Source organism: Lissotriton vulgaris, chromosome 3_1, assembly GCF_964263255.1.
Source record: "Lissotriton vulgaris chromosome 3_1, aLisVul1.2, whole genome shotgun sequence".
Lineage (NCBI taxonomy): Eukaryota > Metazoa > Chordata > Amphibia > Caudata > Salamandridae > Lissotriton > Lissotriton vulgaris.
This window is the reverse complement of record NC_141689.1, coordinates 494,363,679-494,388,865: the sequence shown is the minus strand read 5'-3', so window position 1 is coordinate 494,388,865 and position 25,187 is coordinate 494,363,679. Positions and strand designations below refer to the sequence as shown.

At 43.9% G+C, this 25,187-nt stretch overlaps 1 protein-coding gene across 1 annotated transcript in view; it reads right to left on the bottom strand.

Moving 5' to 3' along the window:
• The window catches only part of HOMER1 (homer scaffold protein 1), a 754,981-nt gene that overhangs the window by 81,331 nt on the left and 648,463 nt on the right, over window positions 1–25,187 (bottom strand). Inside the window, exon 7 of the mRNA XM_086960736.1 lies at window positions 24,790–24,946. Coding sequence (XP_086816862.1) covers window positions 24,790–24,946 — 157 coding nt within the window. The remainder of the gene's footprint in view (window positions 1–24,789; window positions 24,947–25,187) is intronic.

Sequence of the window (25,187 nt, the reverse complement as noted above, 5' to 3'; positions counted from 1 at the left end):
TTCCGGATCCAGTCTGACGCCTGGGGATATTCTAAGGTAAGGAATCTATCACTAACGTGTCTCTTTCAGATAAACCTAGTGAAAGCCACGCAAGTCACCCCTTCCTGGATTCCTCCAGGTGTCTAGTTTTCAAAAATGTGCACATTTGTTAGATTTTCCTATGTGCCAGCTGAGCTAGGGCCCAGAATCTACAGCTACACGCTACAAAAAGGGGTGACTTGAGTGGAAAAATGTGAAGGCTCCATGTTGTGGTTTGGGCCATTTCCCTGGCGGGCACTAGCCCTACCCACACAAGTGAGGCTTATCGGAAGACATGTAGGAAAATAGAATAGTAGAACATGTTAATACCAATTGGAATTAGTTGCATTTGCGTCTTCCAAATGTAAGTCCCCGTGTAAGAAAGAAGACATTTTGGAAAATGTCCTCTGAATTACATGCCCACAAATTCAGAGATAGACACTATAATTAGTCTGCAATTTCCCCTGCGTGAGTTACCCAAGCAGGATGGGAAGACTTACATATGTATACCATGGTCGGATTATGACCTTAGCCACCTTGCCAAGCAGTTTCCAGATATTAGAGAAAGCCTGGAGAAATTCATGCAGGAACTGAGGCAGCTGTTGGACAGTTATAGAGTTGCATGGAATTGTGGTACTGGAAGGAGGTCGAAGATTTTGCACCCGATATATGGGTGGAAGCCAAAGAGACTGCAAGGTGGAGCTAGGCAGAGCCTGAGCGGGAGAACAATAGTAATTGTTCTGAAACCTACAAGCAGAAGAGATATATGCTGGTAGAAGAAAAAGGAAAACTGTGTCCGAAAAAGATTGATAGGGTAAAAACACATGCATGTAAACAAGAAAAGATTATGATGTTACAACCCATTTGTAGACTGAGCAATATTCTGCCATTAAAAATGCTGCAAGGACAGCCCAAGTTGCCTGCTATGTGACTGGTCTGCAACAAAAGGTAAGAGATCTTCTTTAGAACATGTGAATGAGTTGGCAAAGTGAAGCGCTTCCAAAGGTACTAGAGCTTGAAAATTCTTGTGCATAAGTTAAAGGAAGGGAGAATGAGAAAGCAGCAACTAAGTTGGTGACTTTACAAGTGCAAAGTTTGCAAGCCCAAACATTGTCGCAATGCAACATTTGCATTCCCAGGTACAACATAGCTGGGTAGAGGACAAGACATTGGATTTAAAAATACAGGTAGAGGAAGGAGGCGAAAGATTGGAGGATGTGGCGGAGGAAGAAGACTCACCTCCACGCATCTGAGTGAGTGCCATAATTCTAGTTTAGTGGGGCACTGTAAAAACAAATGTTCTGCAGGGACTGGCAATCCTGGACAGGTTCTCTTCCATCCCCAGCCTTTGGCATACAATCCAAAGGAAATAAAATTTCAGGTGCTGGTTTTCATTGTCACATCCAGTAACTCCTCTCCTGTGCTCCAGCCAACTAACCAGTCACTGTATTTTAATCAACAAGGAGGGGTTCCCCCAAAACAAGACAGCTCAAAGGGAACATAAGACTATGGGGGACATTAGGATCGCGGACGGACTTGAGTCCGTCCGCGACCCCAGAGCATGAGGGAACGTCCGCATGGGCTGCGGCGTTCCCTCTGTGCAGATTAGGATGTGACCGCAAGGGTTGCGGTCACATCCTCTATTTTTAACATTGCTGCGGGTGGAGCTTCAGGCTGCACCCGCAGCAATGTTAAAAATGCATGCACAGCATTTGCGTGCACAAAGCGGCAGGCACCGCGCGGTGCCTGCTGCATTGTGCACGCAAATGCAGGGGGGTACCATAGGTACCCCCCATGTGCACCCCCACCCCCCACTACACCTAGGGGGCCCGCAATGGGCCCCTGCAGTGCAGTTACACATGCTTTTCCTCGGCGGAAAAGCCGCCGCGGAAAAGCATGTTCCCAAGCACATCCTAATCTGGCTGACGGTGTCTAAGAGACACCTTCACCATTTTAGTGCTTTTCCGCCGCGGTTGTAAGCCAGCCGCGGCGGAAAAGCTGCGGACCTAAACCATGACCCACCAGCCATCCTAATGTGGCGGTGGGTCCTGGTGGGTCCGCAGAGGATTTTCCGCATCCTCTGGGCCGGCGGTGGCTTCCGCCGGCCCGGAGGATGCGGAAAATCCTCCATCCTAATGACCCCCTAAATGCGAGCTTCACTAGTTTCTGTAAGCCAAAAGGGCCCATTTGTAAAAGCTGCTGTGTGGGGGAAAGGAGGTTAAGCACTCCACGTGGCCGGCCAATGGTACTGCAACACCCTCCCATAGAAAATAATGCAGATAGGGACTTAAAATAAAATCCCATAGGAACTAATATTACAAATGGTAAATTAATAAAATGGTTTAAAATAATTAAAAATAGAAATAAATATAGATAAATGTTAACAAATATATAACAGTACTTATTTATTATTTAATAGTAATGAATGTCAATAACCTATTTTGAATTAAAAAAAATAACAATAAATGTTATTTAAAATAACTACATTAATTTTAATTATTTCAATACATCACTTTTAATATTTATTAATGCACATAAACAAAAATAAATCTTTAGGTGGGGATTTCTTTTGTAATGTTTTAATTCAAAATCCATTTTATAGTGCTGAAGTATTTTTTATATTTTGTTCTACATTTAAAGTATATATATTAAATGAATTTACATTACTATTCAACATAAATATATTTTAATGTTTATTTTAGAGTCAAATAAACTTTTTTACATTTTTCTCTATATTTTACCATGCGGAGATCTTCAGCCCAACTGTGGTGTCTCCCTATGGTAAAGCACATTTACATCACTAAGTTCTATGGCAGGGTGTTGCAGCGCCAGAGGTTGGATGTGTGTGGGGCTGGACTTACTTATTCTTCTGTCTTATCACAACATAGCAAATGGACTGTTGCTCAAGAAGGGAGGATCAGGCACACAGTGGCCCTCGACAGAACAAAGTTGAAGGTTTAAAAAGATTGCCTCAAATAACAATTCAAAGAACAGCAGTTAAACGTTTTGATTCCCTCTTTTCAAGAATTTTAATTTGTCAGTCCTCTCGTCTAGAACATGTGTTTAGGCATAGAAAAAGAAAAAGCTATTTACACAGATGAACAATATGCCTTTGTAGTTGTCCATAACTTTGGGCAGCTCTGGGCTTATAGAGGTTACATCAGCTGGGGCACGTATTAGAAATGGAAAAAGTGTATCCCAGTTGCCATCTGAATTGGCTGTGGTCAAACTTGCTGCCCATCAAAAAGTCATGAATGATATCATTAGACTTAAAGATTGCGCAGATGGGGCAGCAAAGTCAGTTCAGCAGTCCTTGGTATCATCATCTCAAAATGCAGAACAAAATCTTCAATTGAACCTTCTTTGCCTTCCTGTCTCTCGGTTACCCAGAGAGTCTCTGTTGACACTTCAAGATGACTGTCCTGAAGATGAAAAGGATGAGTAGGTCATTCTTGGCTGCATTAAGGGTTCAGATGACTTATGGATATCTCCTAGAGGCTGGGTGGTGGCACTATCCTCTATATAAACCCATCTTGCTTGCATGTCCCTCGGACTGGGAAACACAAGCAAAGGAGGGATGGCGTCCCGTTTTCAACTATATATTGTTTTCAGCATGTTTTCAACCCTGGCAACACAGTATTTATCATTCCTATGCCATCTGCCAAGCATTTAAGTTAGGAAAGACAGAACAGAACAGAACATGGAGCACAACCCCACTGTAGGGGCTTTTTTGTGCAGAATCACATTGATTTCATACAAATGCATAGATCCTAAAGATATGCATATGTACTAGTTGTTCGCTGTTTGTTTTCGAGACACATAGAAGTTTATCCTCATGCCAATGCAGATACAAGGACAGTAGTGAAATGCCTGCTGGAAGAATGTATTCCACGTTATTGATTTCCAATGAAAATTGACTCGAACAGAGGAAGTCACTTCCTGGAGGAAACTATCCAAGCAGTATTTAAAGCCCTTGACATTAAGCAAACGTTACACAGTCCCTACCACCCACAATCCTTCAGGCCTGTAAAACGCTGGAATGGAATGTTTAAGAATATAGTAGCATAAATCTGTGCAGGCAAAAGTCTGAAGTGGCCATATGCTTTGACCGTTGCTCTTACGAGTATGGAAAGCACACTAAATAGAAAGACAAGACTAAGCCCATATGAAGTGACATTGGGAATACTTGTCAACTCCTGTTTTTACAAATATAAAGTTGACTGATGATGTGATCTCCGACTATTGCCGAATATTGATCAAAACTTTCAGAGCCTTCCATTCACAGGTGTCTGCAGCTCTGCCCCAACCACCAACCGCCTGTCACAACATGCAACCTGGAGATTGGGTACACATTTAGGTGCACATCTCTTCAACCTTGCTGGAAAGGTTCTTACCAGGTGCTGTTGAGGTCTAACACTGAGGTGAAATGTCAAAGCTATAATACTTGGGTGCATGCCAGTCACTGCCAAAGGACCTCTGAGCCTATCGAAAGACAGCTGGTGGTAAGAACTCGGGTGCTAAAAACTTCTAAATTTGCCCACCTTAGAAGTAGACAAAAATGAAGAATCAGCGCTTCAAGATAGCACCCATAATGTCAAACACAACACTTATGATCTCCACCCAAGGAAGGAAATCTGAGGTAGAGGAAAAACTGAGACACTGTATGAAGTGCTGAAAAAAGGATGCCAGAATACGAAAGAACCTGTATTATCATTTTTGGTACCATGATGTGGTTTGCACTACTGGGCGTTGATATAAGGTGATGGTTTTATGGGTATCGGATTCATCCTCACATGTGCATCTCAACAATGCAGCAAAGAGAGGTTCAACCTAGGCTGCTATTACACTACAACGTTTTGTACACATTGTAATGGGTTATCAAAAATTGTTTAACATGACTAACTGCTGGATCTGTGCACATGCTCCTGGAAGTAGTAATAGTGGTTTGCCTATAATGTTCACTTCTATTTCACTTTGTGCATCAACATCCTTGTATAAACATTTATGAAGAATGGTTATAGAACCAGAATTAGAATATAATATGAATGTGATGGTTGTCTCCTTACCCAAAAACGTTTTGACTCACACAACTGTTAGGAGGCTGAGCATGCATGTCAAATAGGAAGACTGGAGAAATGACTGTAATTAGAGAAACAGTGATTCACAGTAGGGGGGCACTACATTACATATTTGCCAGCAAGGGAGGAGTTTGAAAAACACTTTTTTGCAATTTCAATCCTGATATTGCTGGGAATATACATAAGGTAGTAGATAACCTCAAGAAGGAAGTAGGAACATTTCATGAGTTGATAACACCAGGGTTATGGGAAAAAGTTATTGATTGGTTTGGCAACAGGGAATCTTACTTTTTAGAGATAGCGCTTGCAGTCATCTGAGAAATTATAGCTATGGTAATGATTGTTCAGCTGCTTATGCGTCATATAAAGTGTTGCATCAATAGAACAGAAACGGAAATGGAGACAGAAGTCCAGTCATGTCCGAAACAGGGATGAAAAGAGGCTTCTGAGTTAACAGAAAAGGCCATTTACTAGAAGCACGCTTAAATCAATGAGGAGCTTGTAAAGCACATCTACTCACCCGTGAGGGTCTCAAGGCGCGTGGTAGGGGCTGATGGTCCCTCTGGGTGTAAGATCATTCGAAGAGCCTGGTCTAGAGGTTCTTGAATTGTCTCTGTGACGCAGATTGCCTGAGGTGGAGGGGCAGGGTGTTCCAGGTCTTGGCGGCGAGGCTGGAGAATGAACTTCCACTGGTTCTGGTCTTGTGGATTCTGGGGGTGGAGGGAATGCTAGGCAGTGGTGCAGCTATGCTGGTCCTTCGTCATGGAGAGCTTTGTAGGTGTGTGTGAGGAGCTTATGACCTAGGACATGGAGTCAGGTAGGACTTACTCTAGGCCAGTAGGATCACAAGCATGTAACGTACAAATTGATCCCGAAATTTTGAAAGGATATGTTGTTGCCATGCTAGTGTAAAATGCGGTTTCCTTTTTGCACCAATGATAATCAATATAACGCTTGACCAGTGACTGTTATAGTAAATGCTTACCTCACAAAAATAATACTGCGCGGCTTCCACTGATTGGTTGTGCGATGATCACAGGTATTCTGCTGGTCTATAGAAATAAATCATTTGCTTAACCGAGAGAGCTTCATTGAACATTGTTACCGGGGCTTCCAGGAATCATTGCTGGTTCTCTTTCCCAATGGTTTATGCTGATACCAGATGTTTCCCGAAATGTAATCAGAAACAGAAGACTGATTTATTTAGGCATGAATTACAACTGTCTGAATACGCTGGTCTTGCTGTCAAATAACTTATTGCATTAGATTGTTCGTTCTGAACCACCACTCTACAGAAACTGCCTTGCTTACTGTGACAAACTGAACTTGTCATCCGGGTTGTTGTACTTCTAAGCCTAGTTATCCTTTAAGTAGTGCTGTAATGGTGTTGTGTAGTCTTCTATTTGGTACAAACATGGACAATGCATGAAGCCATTGAGCCCAAGAGGGATGGTACCTGACAGGCTGTTGGATTGTGAGCTTCCTGAGAAAGTGGACTCTTTTCCCAGATGGATAATCCAGTGTCCTCTGAAGGAAGCACGCTCCCTTGTCTTGTATCTAGGGGCACCCCCAAACACTCAGGTTTTGCACCCGAGTTAGTTGACTTCTGGAAAATGATATGAAGGCTGCATTGCTCAAGTAGGGAGATTGTCAGGAGATGTTCTTTTAGTTTAAAATGATTTGCTGGCTATGACTAGCCAATCGGTAGGCGTGGATGCTCTGGCGACGCAAGTGTGCAGCTGCCACTCCCATGCATTTGGAGAAGCAGATGGAATATACAAATATATAATACCATCTGAAGCAAACAGAGAATCTGGAAATCTGGAGGAGGTACCGGCACCTAGAAATGTTGGGAGTGTGTGGGTGCTTCAATCAATCAATAAAAGGTTTGGTAAATGAGACCACTCACCCGTAAGGGTCTCAAGGCGGTAGGGGTGGGGTGGGGGTGGGGGTGCAGGATGCATTCCATCAAGGAGGGGTCTGTCAAGAGCCAGGTTTTGAGGTTTCTTGCGAAGATGGGGAGCGAAGTTGTCTGTCTGAGGTGGAGCGGAAGGGTGCTCCAGGCTTTGGCCTCAAGGAAGGAGAAGGAGCGTCCTCCGGATCTGGTCTTTCTGGTGCAGGGGATCACGGCGTAGAAGAGTTGGGCTGATTGTAGGGTCCTTTGGGGTGCGTGGAATTTCAGTCGGCTGTTCAGGTATGCTGGTCTGGTGCCATGGAGGGCCTTGTGTGCATGGGTGAGTATCTTGAAGGTGATTCGCGCCTCGACGAGGAGCCAGTGGAGAGTGCGCAGGTGCTGGGAGATGTGGCAGTGTTTGGGCAGGTTGAGGACCAGTTTTGCGGCGGCGTTCTGGATGTTCTGTAGCTTGCGGGTGAGGTTTTTGCTTATTCCGGCGTAGAGTGCGAGGTTGTAGTCGAGTCTGCTGGTGACCAGGGCGTGAGTGACAGTCTTTCTGTGTTCGAGGGGGATCCATTTGAAGGCCTTATGAAGGAGGCCAAGGGTGTTGAAGCAGGAAGAAGAGACGGAGTTGATCTGGTGGTCCACTTTGAGCTCGGAGTCAAGGAAGATCCCCAGGTTGCGTGCGTGGTCCGTGGAAGTTGGCGGGTTTCCGAGGGTGGGGGGCCACCAGGTGTCATTCCAGGCGTTGGGGTTTGGGCCCATGATGAGTACTTCTGTTATGGAGGTGTTTAGTTGTAGGCAGCGGTTTTTCATCCATTTGGCGACGGCTTCCATGCCTTCTCGAAAGTTGTGTCTGGTGGTGTTAGGTTCGTTGGATAGGGAGAGGATGAGTTGGGTGCCGTCTGCGTATGATACAATGTTGAGTCCGTATGTTCTGACGATAGAGGCGAGTGTAGCCATGTAGACATTGAAGAGCGTCAGGCTGAGGGAGGAGCCCTAGGGGACTCCGCAGATGGTAGGTGTAGGGTCCAAGAGGAAAGGGGGAAGTCTGACCCGCTGAGTTCTGCCGGAGAGGAAGGAGCGGATCCAGTCGAGGGCCTTGTCCTGGATTCCTGCGTCATGGAGTCTGCGTATTAGGGTGCGGTGAGAGACTGTGTCGAACGCCGCTGAGAGGTCGAGGAAGATGAGAGCTACTGTTTCTCCTTTGTCCAGTAGGGTGCAGATGTCGTCTGTTGCGGCGAGGAGGGCGGTTTCCGTGCTGTGGTTTTTTCTGAAGCCGGATTGGGAGGAGTTGAGGATGTTGTGATCTTCAGTGAAGGTGGCGAGTTGATTGTTGATGGCTTTTGCTGGGAACGGGAGCAGTCAGATGGGTCTGTAGTTTTTGAGGTCGTGGGGTCGGCCGAGGGTTTTTTTAGGAGGTGGTTGACCTCAGCATGTTTCCAGTTGTCGGAGAACGAGGCGGTCGCCAGGGAGCGGTTGATGGTTTGGTGGAGCATGGGTGCAATGGTGTCGGCGGCTCTGTTGAAGATGTGGTGGGGGCAGGGGTGTGTGGGGGCCCCTGAGTGGATTGCCTTCATTGTCTTCATTGTGTCTTAAGTGGTGAGGGCTGTCCAGTTGTCGATCGCTGGTTCCTGGGTGTTGGGGTTGTTGGTAAGGGTTCGGTGTGTTGGTTGTCTTCATCGAAGTTGTCGTAGATGCTCTTGATTTTGAGGTGGAAAAAGGTGCTGAGTTTGTCGCAGAGGTCTTGTGAGGGAGGAATGTCAGTAGACTCTCTGGTGGGTTAGACGAACTCCTTGATGAGGTTGAAGAGTTCCTTGCTGTTGTGCGCGTGGGTGGAGATTCTGTATTCAATAACTTTCTTCCTCGTTTCTCTGATGAGTTGGTGGTGGGCGTTAATGGCGGTTCTGAAGTTGTTGGGGGCTTCTGTGGATTTGGTGTTCCTCTAGGCCTTTGAGGCAGCGGCAAGTGCGTTTGTACTCTCGAATTTTGGTGGTAAACCATCTGGCTTTCTTGGCGCGGGTGTGGTTGGTTTTCTTGGGGGTGCTATGGTATTGGCGCTGTCCGAGATCCATCTATGCAGGGTTCGGGCTGCTGTGTTGAGGTCGTTGTTTTCCGAGATAGTTGGGGTGGAATTGTTGAGTGCAGAGGTGAACTGGTCGTCTGTGATTTTGGTCCAGTTTCTTTGTGGGAGAAGTTGCTGGTGTCTGTGGATGGTGGATGTTCTGAAGGTGAAGTGGACGGATCGGTGGTCTGTCCATGGAAATTTGGTGGTGTGGCTGAAAGTGATGGAGTTTCCTGTAGTGAAGAGGGGGTCGAGGGTGTGTCCTGCTGAGTTTGTGGGATCGGTCATGATCTGGCAAAGTCCAACGTTTTGGAGGTTGTCCAGGAGGGATGCGGTGTTAGGGTCCAGATGGTTATCGAGGTGGAAGTTGAGGTCTCCCAGTAGGGTGTAGTTGGTGGATGCGATGGCCTGCGGAAAGGATGATGTCCGTGATGGAGTTGGCGACGGGTCCACGGGTCCAGGGGGTTGGTAGATGAGGGTTCCTGGGAGAGTGGCAGTGGGGCTGGCCATAATCTTGAAGTGAAGGTGTTCCATCAGGTCGGGGAGTGTGCTCAGGCGGTGGGTGGATTTGTGGACGATGGCGATTCCTCGTCCTGGGCGGGTGGGGTGGTCCTCCCTGGAGATCTTATATCTATGGGGGATGGTGAAAGCGATGTCCGGTTCCAAAGTGGTGTTGGTCCAGGTTTCGGTGAAGGCCGGGGAGGGCTGGACGGCTGGGAGGCGGGAGCGTAAGGGGAGCTGGATTGGGCCGGTCGCGCTGGGAGGAGGGGCCGTGAGGCAGCAGCGGCGGGGAAAACAGGCGGGAAGGAGGAATAAGGGATAAAGAAAAGAGGGATAATCAGAAATCAAAAAACAGCAGAAAGCAGATAAGTGCAGAAAGAAAGATTAAAAAGAGGGTGAAAAACGGACAGGAGAGCGGAGCGAGAGAAAGAAGACAGAGGTCCTCTGAACCACCAGGGATGAGGCGCAGGAAAAAAACCTGCGGGTGGAGGAGGACCTCGAAAACCAACACTCAAGAGTGCAGGGGTTTGGGGGAAGGCCTCACTTAATGGTGGAGCTGCGTGGGAGGATAGAACAATTTTACTGACAATTAGTCAGTGGTATGAATAAAAGAGGAACTCGTCAATGGCTCCAGTGAAGCTGTCTCGGGTGTGAGGACTAACGTACTGAAAACTGTGCACTTTCACTTCTCAGGGATACCTATAGTTTGAGGTGCTGAACAGCTTGTCATTGAACTCCAAATCATTTCTGTCTCCAGTAGAGGTCCTTCTTGGAAAAGACAACCTGTAGAGCACTAATGCATATGATTTTGATACAACATGTAAGGAGGGGCCTGTGTACACCCCTGAGGAATGTTAATTTATATTTACAAAAATGAAATAAATTATATATATTTTTTGGAAAGAATGTAAGTCATTTTTGAGCCTTTGTCACCAATACTGGATTATAATCTGAAATATCATTGTACTAAAATCATGTGGTAGGTAAGGGAAATTTGTTCTCTTTGTCATGTCACCCCTGAGTCTGCACACCTTTATGACCCACTGACAAGGCACTGTGAAACTCGCAATGCCTTCAGCCTCAGCTCTGGAGCACTTTGTTGTATTCCTTCAGGGACACCCACGACAACTTGATTTCGCACAGACGTCCAGTAACAACGCTATTCATAGCATGCACCATACAAGAGTCATATGGTGCATGAAAAATCTACAGAAACACATCTGGTAAACGGAAATACTCTAAGGGAATGCAAGATGAGGGAAAGCACAAGACAAGTTTCAAAACTTTATTCGACAGCTGTCATAAAAGCAATCTTACAATATTCCCTACACATTAAATACTACAAAAAAATTAAGAACATTTCACATTTTCTTAAAAGCTCATTAACCCCTTGGACGCTCATGACGAGCTCAGCTCGTCATGGTGTACACCTCCATACATGACGAGCTGAGCTCGTCATGAACAATGGGAATCCAGAAAAGTCAGCATCCAGGAGAATTAGCTGTAGCATTCAAGGTGTTAAACACAATGCTGTCATTGAAAAGATTGACTACATAAAATCATACAATCAGCCATATCAATAATTTCATCAAGCAATATCTAGCTGTTGTAAAGTGCGGGTGCGTAGGGTCCACGACCAACCTAGGAATTTTGTCACAGCAATTGCCAGAAAGGGGGTACAATCAGATTCTAATATTCTTAGCGCCTCTAAACAACTGCGTGTTCCTAAATTTTTGCAGGCTGGTTTTATCCATTTGCGTCGGGGATTGACGTACAGGGGACAGACATACAATATATGGGCCATGGTCTCTAACAGATCTTTACAGAAGGGACATTTGTCATCCTGGATTATCGACGAATTTCAGGTGAACGCCTTTGTAGGTAGCGTCCCGATTCTAAACTGGAAATACAGTTTTCTATCGAATGGTTTTTCGATCATGTCCCAATAGAGCTCACAAGATGGTACAGATTTAATATTTAAATAGCGTCCTGTTAAGTTTTTGTTAGAGCCTTTACATTGGGTGGACATCCATACCATTTCCCAGTACATGGTCTTCAATGTGTCCTTTGAAGGAAAGCTATCAACATTGGATGAGTTCCACAAATGGCCTTTTATTTCCTTCAACCACACAATTAGATGAAAACGGTCTGCCTTAATGATATCCTTTAGGGCAGTTGCAAAATGCACAAGTTCAGGGGTGGTCATAAGGCGTCTCCAGTAGAGTAACGGTCGTAGGCGTGCCAGGTCCTTGATGTGTTTCCTACCTTAATCATATGCCAATGCCACAGTAGAGGTACTTTGCGGGACCCCAATCAACCTTCGAAAGAAACTATTTTCTGCTAGTGTTAATTGCTTTAGATTGGAGAAACCCCAAAGTTCTGATCCATATAAGGTGGCACTAATCACTTTCATGTTATATATTTCAAGGGCAGGGGTAATGGGCTTAGTCTGTGAGGCTTTATATTTGTGAGCCACCACTCCTGCCAGTTGGTGAAACTTTAGGGCAGCCGTATCGATATGGTTTTTCCAACTCAAATTACATTGGAGATGTATTCCTAGGTATGTGAATGCCTCGACTTGTTCTAGGGGAGTACCATTAAAATGTATTGAGCCCCTAAAGGTGTTCCGTTGATTTAAGCACATGAACTTGGTTTTGGATGTATTTATCTCAAGTCCAAGTGCTTTGCAGAACTCTCCGAAGGCGTTTACTGCTTTCTGGAGCCCACTAGGTGTACGGGACACTATGAGCGTGTCGTCCGCAAACATGAGAACAGGCACACGCTCTCCCGCTAGAATAGGTGCATCAGTGGGCGTGCGTCTTAGATGTTTTACAATACCGTTAATATAGATGGAAAACAGTGTTGGTGCCAGGACACACCCTTGCCGCACCCCACGTTCAACTGGGAATGTGTCCGTCACCTCACCCTGGGCACCCCACCTGATTCTAGCGTAGTTGTTCTCATGTAAACGGACGAGTAGCGTCAATAGTTCCGGAGCCAGCCCGGCTTCAGCAAGTACCCCCAAAGCTTGGAACGGGGAACTAGGTCAAAAGCTGATTTTAGATCTACAAATACAGCGTAGAGGGTTCCTTTAGTAAGCATCACATTCCTCCAGTAAAGGGCTATAAGAAAGAAAACCTGGTCTACTGAACTTGTACATGGGCGAAACCCTGCTTGGTATGGGGATAGGATATCATTTTCATCCATCCAAGTTTGTAGTTTATTTTGTATCATACGACCAATTATTTTTTGTGCAGAATCTATAAGACTAATTGGTCTGTAATTACTGGGTAATGATTTATTTCCCTTTTTGTAAACTGGGATGATTTCTGCTCCTTTCCAAGAGGTCGGTATGGGGGCACCTCTGGCCACAGAGTTTGCTAGCCACTCAAAATATTGTCACCAAGTAGGACGGTCACTTAGGAACACATCTGCAGGTATGGCGTCCATTCCTGGAGCACGGCCCCTAGTCACGCAATCCAGCGCTAAACTAACGTCTTTTAAGGTAAAAAGCTGGCTTTGGTAAAAAACTGTTGGGGGTAAGGAATAATCCCTATCAGTTAGTACACACGCATATTGAGGCCTGAAAAATTCTACCCATTGATTTTGGGCTACGTTATTTTGTGGGGGTTGGGCCACCCCTCCTCTATCCCATTTGACCAGAGCCCAAAATTGCCTCTGGTTTTTTGCATCACATGCGGATTTCAGGTTCCGCCAGAGAGCCTCGTCCCAGTTTTTCTTAGCCTCTTTTTGGGCTTTCCTATAGGTGTCCCTCGCTTTTCTCACCCCTAGGATATTCTTATTTTTAAGTTCCATGCTAAGATTCTGGCGGGCTTCTCTACAAGACTTATCATACCATCCTAGTTTTGGGATTTTATTTTGAGAATTTCCTGGTTTCTTCTCCTTCTTAAAGAACTCCTGAAGCTTAGTAAAAAGAGTAGTGTGGGCTTCAAGGTTAGCGTGTCGATTAATCTCAGCTATTTCTTCGAACACAACTTTTTTAAGCTCCCCTAGTCTCTCTACGTTCTCTATTAATCTGCACCATTTAATGTGACGCTGATTATTCGAAGTTACAACATCTAGTGTGGTTTTAGTTCCCCCTTGATTTATTTTTCTTGAACCTACGGGATCTTTGAAGCCCATACAGAGAGGATTATGGTCACTCTCCATTCGAGTTTTTACTTCCATGTCTAACAACATGTGCCATAATCTAACATCCACTAGGATGCAATCTATTCGACTACAGGATCTACCATTATCAAACGTTTTGTTTCCCTGTCGATCTGCTGGGGTTCGCCCATTTGTTGCTCTGAGTCCTCTAGCTAGGCATAGGGCCTTCATTTGGACAGCCACCGCTGTCCATCTTGTAATTGCAGGAAGCTCTAGCTGCGGGATACCCCACTTACTGTCCTCTTCTTCAGTTAAAATTTGGTCTTCTGGGCCAAGCGGTTCAAAGGTGGTATTAACATCGCCCCCAATGATGAGGAGCAGATGATTTGGGAGAGCTTCAAACTCATGATCCAAGGCGGTTATAACTTCTGATGTTTTGCCACCTGCTACACCCCTGGCATAGATATTAAATATGGTCATCTCATGACCATTGGCCCAAGTAAGGGTAATTGACATTATATCATCTATTAGAGAGCTCCTTTGTTGGATACTGCAACATAAATTTTGGCGGACCCAGAATTTTAGGCCCCCTACCGGTCGACACTTTGGGTTTTTTATGGCTGGGATGTAAAAATTAAGGTAGCCTAGATGGTATATTGGGGTCACAGACCATGTTTCCTGGAACAGTAGGATATCAAACTGGTCTATAAATGTACACCATTCTGGTGATGTCAACTTATTTGAGATCCCTGCAATGTTCCAGGAGAGAAAAGACAACCCTGGCTCTACTAATCCCTCTACTTCTAGGGAGGCATAAGGTAGAAGAGGGCTTTGTAAGTCATCCCCTAGCCCTATATCTAAATCAATATTGGTGTTATAATGGGATGTAAGTTGGAACTCAGATATAACTAGATCAGGAACGGGGCTTAGTTCAACCCTTGGGGTATTTGGCTGTGTCTCCAGATGTCTGTTCTTAATACTACTATTTAGAGTAGATGTTTCCACTGTCATTTTCCCAGGAAATAAGGGGATAGCATGTATCAGACAAAGGTCCTTCTCTATAAGAGTGTCTACATTTCTTAACTCAGCTGGTTCGTTAGACACAACTCTGTCAAGCTGTTTGAGTCAATCACACTCATTTAAGTTTGACAGTGCCCCAAACCGATTTTCAAGATTGATTTCCCATTCACTAGTTTGGGGGACTCTACCCCACTTGTGGGACACCAGATTCCATTTAGTCTTTAAAATGTTTGGATTCCCTATTTTACTACGATGATAAGAAAATCCAAAGTTAATGGAACTATGTCTGTGCTCCTACGTTGTGGGGGAAGAATATTCCTCAAAACCTCGGGAAGAACTTCTGGGTTTAGGAAATGCAGAACTACACAGTCACCCTTAAATTTTTTAACGCCAGTTCCTATCCATTCTACCCTTCTTGCCATGGTGATTTCCTCGGCTAATTGTTGTTTGCCCCAAGGGGATATCACCATGTTGTTAGATAAAAGGCTTTGCTAATCAGGGAGGCTGTAGATTCCTCTTGACCCGGTTTTAGGAGGGGTACATTGGCCAAAACTAGAACTAGGGGAGAAGCCTCTACGTATCTGTGTTCATGAGTTTGGGTGGGGGAGCTTCGATAGTAATTCCCTGATTAGTATTAGGTTTGAGATGATGGGGCGTTTGTACAATAGGGGAAGTTTTTTCCCTGCCCTCTGTCTCTGCATTTAATATGCTAGCTATGGGGTCGGGTCTACTTGAGGCTGAGGTTGGTATATTAACAGACTTTTCCTTCATCTGGTTTATGATGCCCCCGAGCCGGTTTACCTCTGTTGTTAGATGGTCAATATTAGCTAGCAATGGTTTAACAGCGTTCCTAATCTTAGATTCAGTCATATTCACAAGTATATTGATTTGGTCATCCTCCAGTGACACCTTCCTACCTAACTCCCCAGTTGTCTCATTTGTGGGTATGGGTTCAGGAGGGGAAACAATCCTTTTCCTGCTAGAACGTAACCCACCACGTTTATTCTGGCCCCTTCTACATGTTCTTACTGGTCTAGTTACAGGGGGAGGCACAGGGGAGGGGGGGAGGGATTTTACTGGAGTCGTGTTAGAATCTTCTAGAGACTCGTTAACCAAATAGATAGCAGTTGCGGTGGATTGGTCAAAATTATCTTCCTGGGTAAAGACATTATCAGGTAGGTCACCGCAATGTACCTGTATCGGAACTTCAACCATATTTGAATCTAGTGAGGAATTCATAGTAGGGAGTAAGGGAGTGGAGCTCAACCCCAGGGATATCCTTCTCGAACTATTTATTTTGCTGACTACTTGTACTAGGTAGTTATCCATAGTTTTAGGGGCTGCAGATGTCTTCTGTTTAGACATATTACACTCAATAGAAAAATGCCACAGTTACACAGAATACTCAGAAAAGCCAATAAGTAGTAGATAAAAAGTTCGGCCAACAAATTCGATACTTGGGGGGGGGGGGGTTAGAAACAAAATTTCTTACTAACAAGGCTCCATGGGAGAAGAACTCGGGAAATGAAATAAGTAATCTGGCCCAGTCCAGTCACGGTCAGTCTCGGACTGTCTCAGACTGTCCGCCCTTTGTCCGGGCTTCGTCCGGCGTCCCGATCGCGTCCCGCTAAGCGTTGGAGGCGTAACTACATAGGAGGAGTAGGGGGCGGGAAGAGACACCAGGTGCGCTGCGTTGGTCGTGCGCGGAACCCTGGGTCTCGCTGTCCCGGCCCCTGTGCAGAAAGCGGCAGTAAATCCAAAGCGATTATTTCCCCTGACAAGAGCTGGCTCCCAAAGGGTCAAAGGCACAGGAACAAAGTCACGGTTCCAAAGTTACAGCTACGAGCGGCAAGGATGTGAAAGGTAAACATGATGGACCTCACAGCTATCTTGGGTTACCATAAAGGTGATGGCAGACATTGTTGAATCGATCAGTGTCTTTGCCCGTAAGTGAAGGACATGATTATAGGGCCCCATTGAGACTCCTTTCAAAGTTAGTTTTAGGTCGAGCAGTCAAGACCTCTTGTATATACTTTAGTGTATACTTATATGTGTATGTACTTTGTGGGCTCTGGAGATCACCCCTAGGACTTGTCTGCTTCCACTTAGGGACTTTCTTCTGTTCAACTGCCTCTATTTAACTGTCTTGATGGAAAACGACCAGCAGAGGTCAGTAAAATACCAGAATTGCTTTCTGCCTGATCAGCTGCCTCTATTTACTCTGTCTTGAGAGAAAATGACCAGTAGAGTTCAGTAAAATACCAGAATTGATTTCTGCTGAGGGGCTTTCTTTTTTAAAAAAATTCTGGCAATTACCTCTATTTAACTTTCTTGATAGAAAACGACCAGCAGAGGTCAGTTAAATACCAGAATCACGTTAGCATTCTTTAGACTCCAGTCCATAGAAATTGTCTTCAAGAAGCACCCGTAGACAATAATATTTTTTTCAAACCTTGTATTTTCAGTGATAGGACCACTAAAGGCCCTGATTTTATATTAAAAACATAGCTTTGTAGGGGCGTGGCTTGGATGCCGCGCAAGATGGCCGGCTAGGTACGGAGCTCCGCCGCATCGATCACCTCACGGCGTGATTTCCCGATGTAACCGGGACCGCTCCTGCACCCAGTTGCTGGATTTCTCCTGCGGAAGGCTAGCGGAGTCGGCGGAGCGGCTTTACAATGCTTGTGGTGCCGTTTTCGCTCTTCTCTGCGATGTTTTCCCAGTCCCTCACGGAACCGCCATTTTGAGACTCTCCCGAATCTCGGAGCCTCGGCTGCCAGGATTACCGCCACACGAAGTGTCACCAGACACCAACGACCTTCACGACGCTGATTCCATTTCAGGGGTGAGCAGTACCTATTATATAAGAGACTCTTTTGCTGCGTTTTTCTCTCTTCTTATTCTAACTTGGAGCACACGACAAATACGCACTCTTCACGATGCTTCACCCCTGACAACTGTTTTTTTTCATGATCGAACATGGTCAAAGTCCTACAATACTTTTTCTCCTACATGTCCCTCCTCATGGCGCTATACTGACAATTTCTCTGAGAACTTTCTGTTCATTTTTTCTGCGCCTCAGTTCTCTCAAGATGCCCTTCAGCATGTTACCATTTTAGTCACATTCTCTTTTGTGCTCACTGAATAATTTGCTCTACTTCCCTGACGCTCTCTCACATCACTCACTTTGGTGCTTCACCCACTCTTCGGAGATATTTCCGGAACATTCCAAACGCACCTTTAGCTGCCTCTCAGGGAATTGAGCCTATCTAGCGGCAAGACCACTCACTTCTATGGTCAGATTACGTAAACCGCAATTTGTCTTTATACCATCGGTGAACACATCGGGGGCTTCTTCTTCATCTGGTACACATAAAGCCAATTCTTCTATAAAAATGACCTCTCAAAAATCATCTTTGGCTCATACCAATACCAGTAAATCTTCCCCACCTGCTCCAGCGGGCAAACGCCTCAAGCAAAACTCTCCTACACCAGAAGACAATCCTTCAACTTCTCCTACGGATCAAATTCTGGAAGAGCTGCGAGCATTGCGTCCATTCATTGAAAAAACAAGTACAGACATGCAGCTTCTAAAGGATAAGTGGGAAAACATGGATGCCCGACTTTCTACTGTTGAACAGCAATTCCCTGACATTCAGTCCAACACTCAACGTATAGACGCCTTAGAAAAAACTGTCCTCTCACTTCAAAAGCACACAGAAGATTTGGAAAATCGCAATAGGAGGAACAACCTCCGTATTTACAATTTGACGGAAAATCTTGAGGGGGACAATCCGGTGTCTTTCTTTACCACCTTCCTGCCGAAACTTCTGGACCTCCCACCTTCTACTTCCATTAGCATTCAACGTGCTCATAGACTAGGGGCCAGAACGGATTCTTCCTCGAAACCTCGTGGAGTTATCATACTCTTTCTGAAATACACGGATCTCCTCTTGATTCTCTCAGCTGCGAGGAATAAAAAACAAGTCAATTGGCAAGGTCGACGAGTGTATTTATCTCAGGATCTTTCTAACGCCACTGCATCCAGACGTAAAGAATTTCTGGCTATGCGTCCCTCTCTGCGCTCCTTGGGAGCAAGATATGGCTTGTTTCACCCTTGTACTTTCAGAGTCACCTATCGGAACAAGACTTGGTCATTTCAGGAACCTGGAGAATTAAGAAACTTTCTTCTTCTTCATAGTGAAGAAGGGATGGATGCCTCCTCTTCTGCTTCGAACAGTGGCTGAAATTGAGCTTTTACTGTCTATATGATTGTTCTTCTACTAGTTTGTCTTTGACTTCATGTACTTCTCAATTTTTCTTCTCTCAATTTCCCACATTCTCACTTTGCATATCTTTTCTCTGATATCTTTCTCTTGCGTCTTCTATGTATCTCTCCTTTCTTTTTTCTCACCTCTGAACCTATACCTTTACGTCACATGTTCTCTATGTTAACAATATTTCCTTTTTTCCCCAGACGGATATGTATCGGATACTCCTTCCACCATTTTGTCCCATCCCATTTTCCTTTTGTGCGGTCTCGATGTGGTCCTGCTCCTGCTCCTGGTCCGTCCGTCTTGTAACGCATCACCACCTCCCCACCTTCCCTTTGTGTATACTTCCCCTTCCAGGTATGTTCAATACAGTCATCCTCTTGGATTTGTACTGTCTTCTATGCCTTCTCTCTTTTCTTCCTTCTTCCTTCCCTACTGATCATCTTTACCTATTCCTTCCCCTCTCCCTCTCCCTTTTTTCTTTTCTCCTTCATTCTCTACCTGCTCTTCCTTCTACCTTTTTGACGAGTTTTATGGTTATTATCTCTCTACAGTTTGCATTATTATCTATACAGTATGTTTTTGAATATTTCGCTTTTGATCAATTTAATAAGTTTTCACCTTCAAAGTTGTTTCATGGAATGTGAAAGGATTTAATCACCCTATCAAAAGGCAAAGAGTACTCTCCCACCTCTCCTCATACAATCCTGATATTGTTCTTATTCAAGAAACTCACCTCTCAGATATTGAATCTTTGAAACTGAAGCGATTATGGGTTGGAACTGTTTTATTTTCTCCCGCTTCTCAAAAAAAGAATGGAGTAGCCATTTTGATTCATAAACGCCTTCAGTGTAAAGTAATTCTAGAAGAAAAGGATGACGAGGGGCGATGGGTTTTAGCTAAACTACGAATTAATAATATCCCAATTACCGTATTCAATGTTTATGGCCCTACATGTTTTGACTCCTCTTTTTGGCCCTCCATTACAGCAAAATGTATTCAATATAAAGATGACTCTTTCCTATTAGGTGGAGATTGTAACCAGATCATTGACCCATTTTTAGACCGTAGATCCTCGGTTCGTTTTTCCCCTCACAAACCACATAAACAATTCCTTGACACCATCACTCAAACTCATCTTGTGGACTCATGGAGACTCACACACCCAGATGTTATGGATTTCTCCTTTTTCTCTCCTCCTCATGCTTCTTTCTCCCGTTTGGACTACATTTTTCTCTCTTCATCCCTCTCTCAACACCTTATTTCCTCCTCAATTGAGCCTATAGTTATTTCTGATCATGCCCCTATTGTTACTGTTTTTGACCTCCTTCCTCCTACTCCTAAATCTTCTCGCTGGCGTTTTAACCCTTCTCTTCTTACTGATCCTCTTTTTTCCTCCTCTTTTCGTTCTTTTGTCTCTGAATTTTTTCATCTCAACCATACTCCTGATACCCCCCCTCATGTTCTCTGGGACTCTTTCAAGGCCACAGCTCGAGGTTTCATTATTGATTTTGTCTCCAGAAAAAAGAAAAAATTCCTTCAAAAACGTAAAATTACCCTTGCACATATTAAATCTCTGGAACATCAATTCTATACTTCCTCTACTAAGATTATGTCTCCTGAATTACTTAAAGCTAAGATTGCTTTTAATAAGCTCACTACGGACTCTGCTTCCTCTTTTCTCCTTCGGAGCAGTGCCCGTTACTACGGAGGTCGCAATAAATCTGGCAAATTATTAGCTAATTATTTAAAGTCCCGTAAAGAACGAACTAACATTGATTCAATTTACTCTCCCTCTAATACTCTTCTTCATACCGACGCGGAAATTTTAGACCAATTTCATTCCTTTTATAAGACTTTATACACTCCGGAAAATCCTCCCACTCCAGAACTAATTCATTCTTATTTTGACAATTTACCTCATCCAGATACTTCCCACCTTGATTTTTCGACGGTTGATTCTGATCTCACTCTTTCGGAGCTTTCCTCTGCCCTATCCTCCCTTACTAAAGGCAAGACTCCAGGACCCGATGGTTTTCCAGTTGAATTTTATTTACACTTCTCAGATCTCCTCTTACCTAAACTTCTATCTCTCTTTCAATCTTTTTGTTCTACTGGATCAGCCCAAGGTTCATTTCAGGACGCTACCATATGCCTTATCCCTAAAGATGGCAGAGACCCTAAGTTCTGTAAAAATTATCGACCTATATCTCTAGTCAATGTGGACTATAAAATTTTTGCAAAATTGCTAGCTCTTCGCCTTGACCCGCTCCTCCCACATCTTATAGGGAAAGAACAATGTGGCTTCGTTAAGGGCCGTTTAACATCGGATAACTCTAAGCTCTTCCTTAATGTCTTAAGTAAAGCCCCTTCCCTATCAATCCCCCTTGCAGCCATTTCAGTAGACGCTGAGAAAGCCTTTGATCGGGTTGACTGGTCCTTTCTCATGGCTTCTCTAAAATGGCATGGCTTTAATCCTAAATTTATATCTTTCATTTCCTTGATTTATTCTATGCCCAAAGCCTCTGTTCTCGTTAATGGTCAACTCACTTCCCCATTCATACTCTAACGTGGAGTCCGTCAGGGCTGTCCTTTATCACCTCTTTTATTTATTTTGGCACTTGAACCCTTCCTCACTTCTATACATAATAACCCATCCATCTCTGGTTTCCCATATGGTACACAACATCTTAAATTGTCTGCATATGCTGATGATATTCTTTTGTTTATTTCAGATCCGACCACCTCTGTCCCCTCTTTATTAAATGAATTCGAGAAATTTTCTTTGGTCTCAGGTTACAAAATAAATTCTGACAAAACAGAGATCCTTTCCTTAACTAAATTCTGCCTTCCCCACTTCTTCGCGACCACTGGCTTCGCTTGGAATTCCACAAAAATTAAATATCTGGGTGTTCTTTTCTCCCCCTCTATTTCTTCCTCTATTCAACTCAATATGAATGCAGTTATATCCAGAATTGACTCCTTACTCACTTCTTGGAACCCACTATTTCTCTCCTGGTGGGGCCGTCTTGACTCCATCAGGATGATGATTGCCCCCATTTTGATCTACTTATTATCCATGCTTCCCATTCGCATCCCATTCTCCTATTTCCGTCGCATTGACTCGGTGTTGTCCAAATTTCTCTGGAAACAGAAAAAAGCTCGCATATCTCTTTTACACTTGCGTAAATCTAAACTTAATGGTGGAACCAACTTTCCAGACTTTCGCCTTTATCATAAATCCTTCTCACTTCGACAGGCCTCCCGCTGGTTATCTCAGGAACCCTCCCCTTTTTCTCCCCTCTGGCTCACTGTAGAACAGGAATTATTGCTTCCATATTCTCTACAAGAGGTAATTCACTTCACTTCCAAAGCCCCATGCCTTAATCCCCTGTTATTCAAGCATACTTCCTCTCTTCTCCGTCCTTTAGTCTCCCCTACCTCGATGACACAAGAATCCTTCCTTCTATCGCCTATATGGTACAACTCATATATTAATAAATAACAGACCTATTGCTTGGCCTTCATGGAGAGCAAAAGGTATCATTTGGGTATATCATCTTTTTGATGGTTCATCCCCTTGCTCCTTTCCTAAACTCCGTTCTCAATTCCAGTGCCCTCCTTCTTTTGCAAAGAAATTCCTTATCCTCATGGAAACGATTCTAGATCGATATTATTCTCTTCCTTCTGACGGCCTCGCAGCTTCGTCTTCCTCTTTACTCGCCGTTCTTTCTACTGTTCCTAAAGCTTCCATCATTTACCGGTACTTCTCAGCCCCCAATCCGGATCGTCTCAAATCGAAATTGGAATTGTCCTGGGAAACAGACTTACGTTCTTCTTGGTCGACTTCTCTCTGGGACAAAATATGGGCCAGATCCTTGAAGGTTTCCCGTACTGCCTCTCTTACTCAATCCCTATTTTTCTTTTACCACAGACTATACCTCTCTCCTCTTTCTATTTCTCGCTTTCAACCCAATGCTGTATCTAATTGTTGGACCTGTAATGCCCCTTCTGCAGATCTTTTACACCTCTTCTTTTTCTGTCCTTCAACTCGTATTTTTTGGTCTCAGATATTCTCTCGTCTCTCTCGTATTTTTAACATTTCTATTCACTTTTCTGCCCCTTTAGTATTTCTTGGTAGCCTCTCAGAAGATTTAGATCTCCCAACACATTCCCACGGTCTTTTTGATCTTATGCTAGCTCTTGCATTACAACATATTGTCTCTAATTGGAAATCCTTGAACAAATTGTCCCTAAATTGCTGGTGGAATTTTGTATGTCAAGCACACAGACTTGATGTTGCCTTTGCTTCCTCTTGCAAACCCTTCCGAAATGTTGACCTTTACTGGTTACCTCTTACTCTATATTTAGACCAATCTGCCAAAAAGACTTATTCTCCACTTTCTTCGGATAATTTCAAACCTCCCTGAATGCATATACTCTTGCCTGTAGTTTTTATGATGTTTTTTATGATACTTTCAATTTTGCTATTGTGTTTTTAGCTTTATATTGATCTCCGATATTACTTGCTCTTCATTCCAGTAATTGCTAAATATGATGTTTTTCTACTGTACTTTTTTGTTGATATCCATTGTATTTTTTATCTTTTTATTTATCCATCCTCAGTGATAATAACATGTTTCCTCTCCCTTCCCCCCCACCCCCCCTCCACCCCACATAATTCAAAATGCTTTGTTTTTTATTGTGATATTGGCTGCTTATGTTTAATTTATCCCATCATATACTCCTTTCTCCTATTTTGCTGATATCACCTTCTTGTAATATTTGTTTTTCTTTAATAAAGCTTTCAAACATAAAAAAAAAAACATAGCTTTGTACTATACCATTTACTGCTGAAATGTAATATTTCTCTACATGTGTTTCAATACCTGGCGTGTCACGCAGTTTGGTGCTTACTTTACCTCCATGTTAAAGATAGTAGACGTTTCAGCACCCAGGATAATGTGCTGCATAGCTAAATACATACAAGGTCCCAAAGGCGAGACCGATTGCATTGCAAATGCTTGTTAATTACTGTCTGCACTGAGACTTGGCAGGACCCAGCCCCAGTAAAAGTCCGGGGTAAATGCAACAACAATCAATAAAAGTACCTAAATGGTATAGTTTGCAACTGTGTTAAGGAAATTGAACAATATAGTTTCTGCACCTAAATTAGACAAAACATACAATGTAATCAACTTTACAGCACGGCTATTGATTACATTATGAAGGATATTTCTTCATTAAGGTAAACTTCGGAAACTTGAGCCGCAGCGCCACCTAGGGTTAAGAAGTGTGAATATTTTCTAGTAGACTAGCTCCTAACTCAATAACATGTAAGAAGCACAAATTAGTCAGCAAACGACTCGCATGAAGGCGCAAGACTTATTACTGTTTTCGCTTTATATCTAGGACTGTGGTAACAAAATGTATAACTTTTGTTTAGTACTGCTAATCGGGCAAATATTCTTGTTATGAATCGAGAGCAGTGATCTGCAGTGCTCTGTCAAATCTTTTTAATTGTGATTACATTTATAGAACCCACCCCTCTCTGTAATGTTTAACACTCACCCTTCTACACACACTCTCGGGTTACCTGGCATGACTCTTGCACACTGGGCCCCACACTTTTTCAGCATCAACTTGTGTAAAATGGAGGCTGTTGTATTGAAGTTGAACATATTAGAAACAGTATTAAACAGAACAGAGCGAAGCACGTGTCTGGGGAATGAACTGCAGTATAGTTTTCTCTGCGTCTGTCTGCGAGTCTACCGACTGAAGTTTGCGGTTTTACCCAGATTGTTTCTCTCTACAAGCGCCAGTTCTCACCCGTTTGTGCAGCCGCTCTGCTTCCTCCTGATAGGCTGCGAGCTGCTGCTTCCATTGTTTCACGTTGGCAGTGGACTCCAGCAGTGCTGCGGTCAGCTTGGCGTTGTTCCCCTTCAGCGTGGCCAGTTCTGCCTCCCAGTGCTTGCTGATTGCAGAACTGGAAATATAAAATCGAAGCCATGTCACAGTGATGTAAAACATTCTGGATTTTTGTAATCTCTTTGCAGTGTCTTCGCGGTCAGGAAAATCAAGCAAACAAAGAGTCAACTATTTAAAAGCACGGAATCTTACCCCTAAAACACAGAGCTTTACATTTCAGATGTAAAACGTTACAGGTGACTATAGCTGGAGTAAAACACACATTTTACACAAGAGGACATAAAAAAAAATCGTCTATG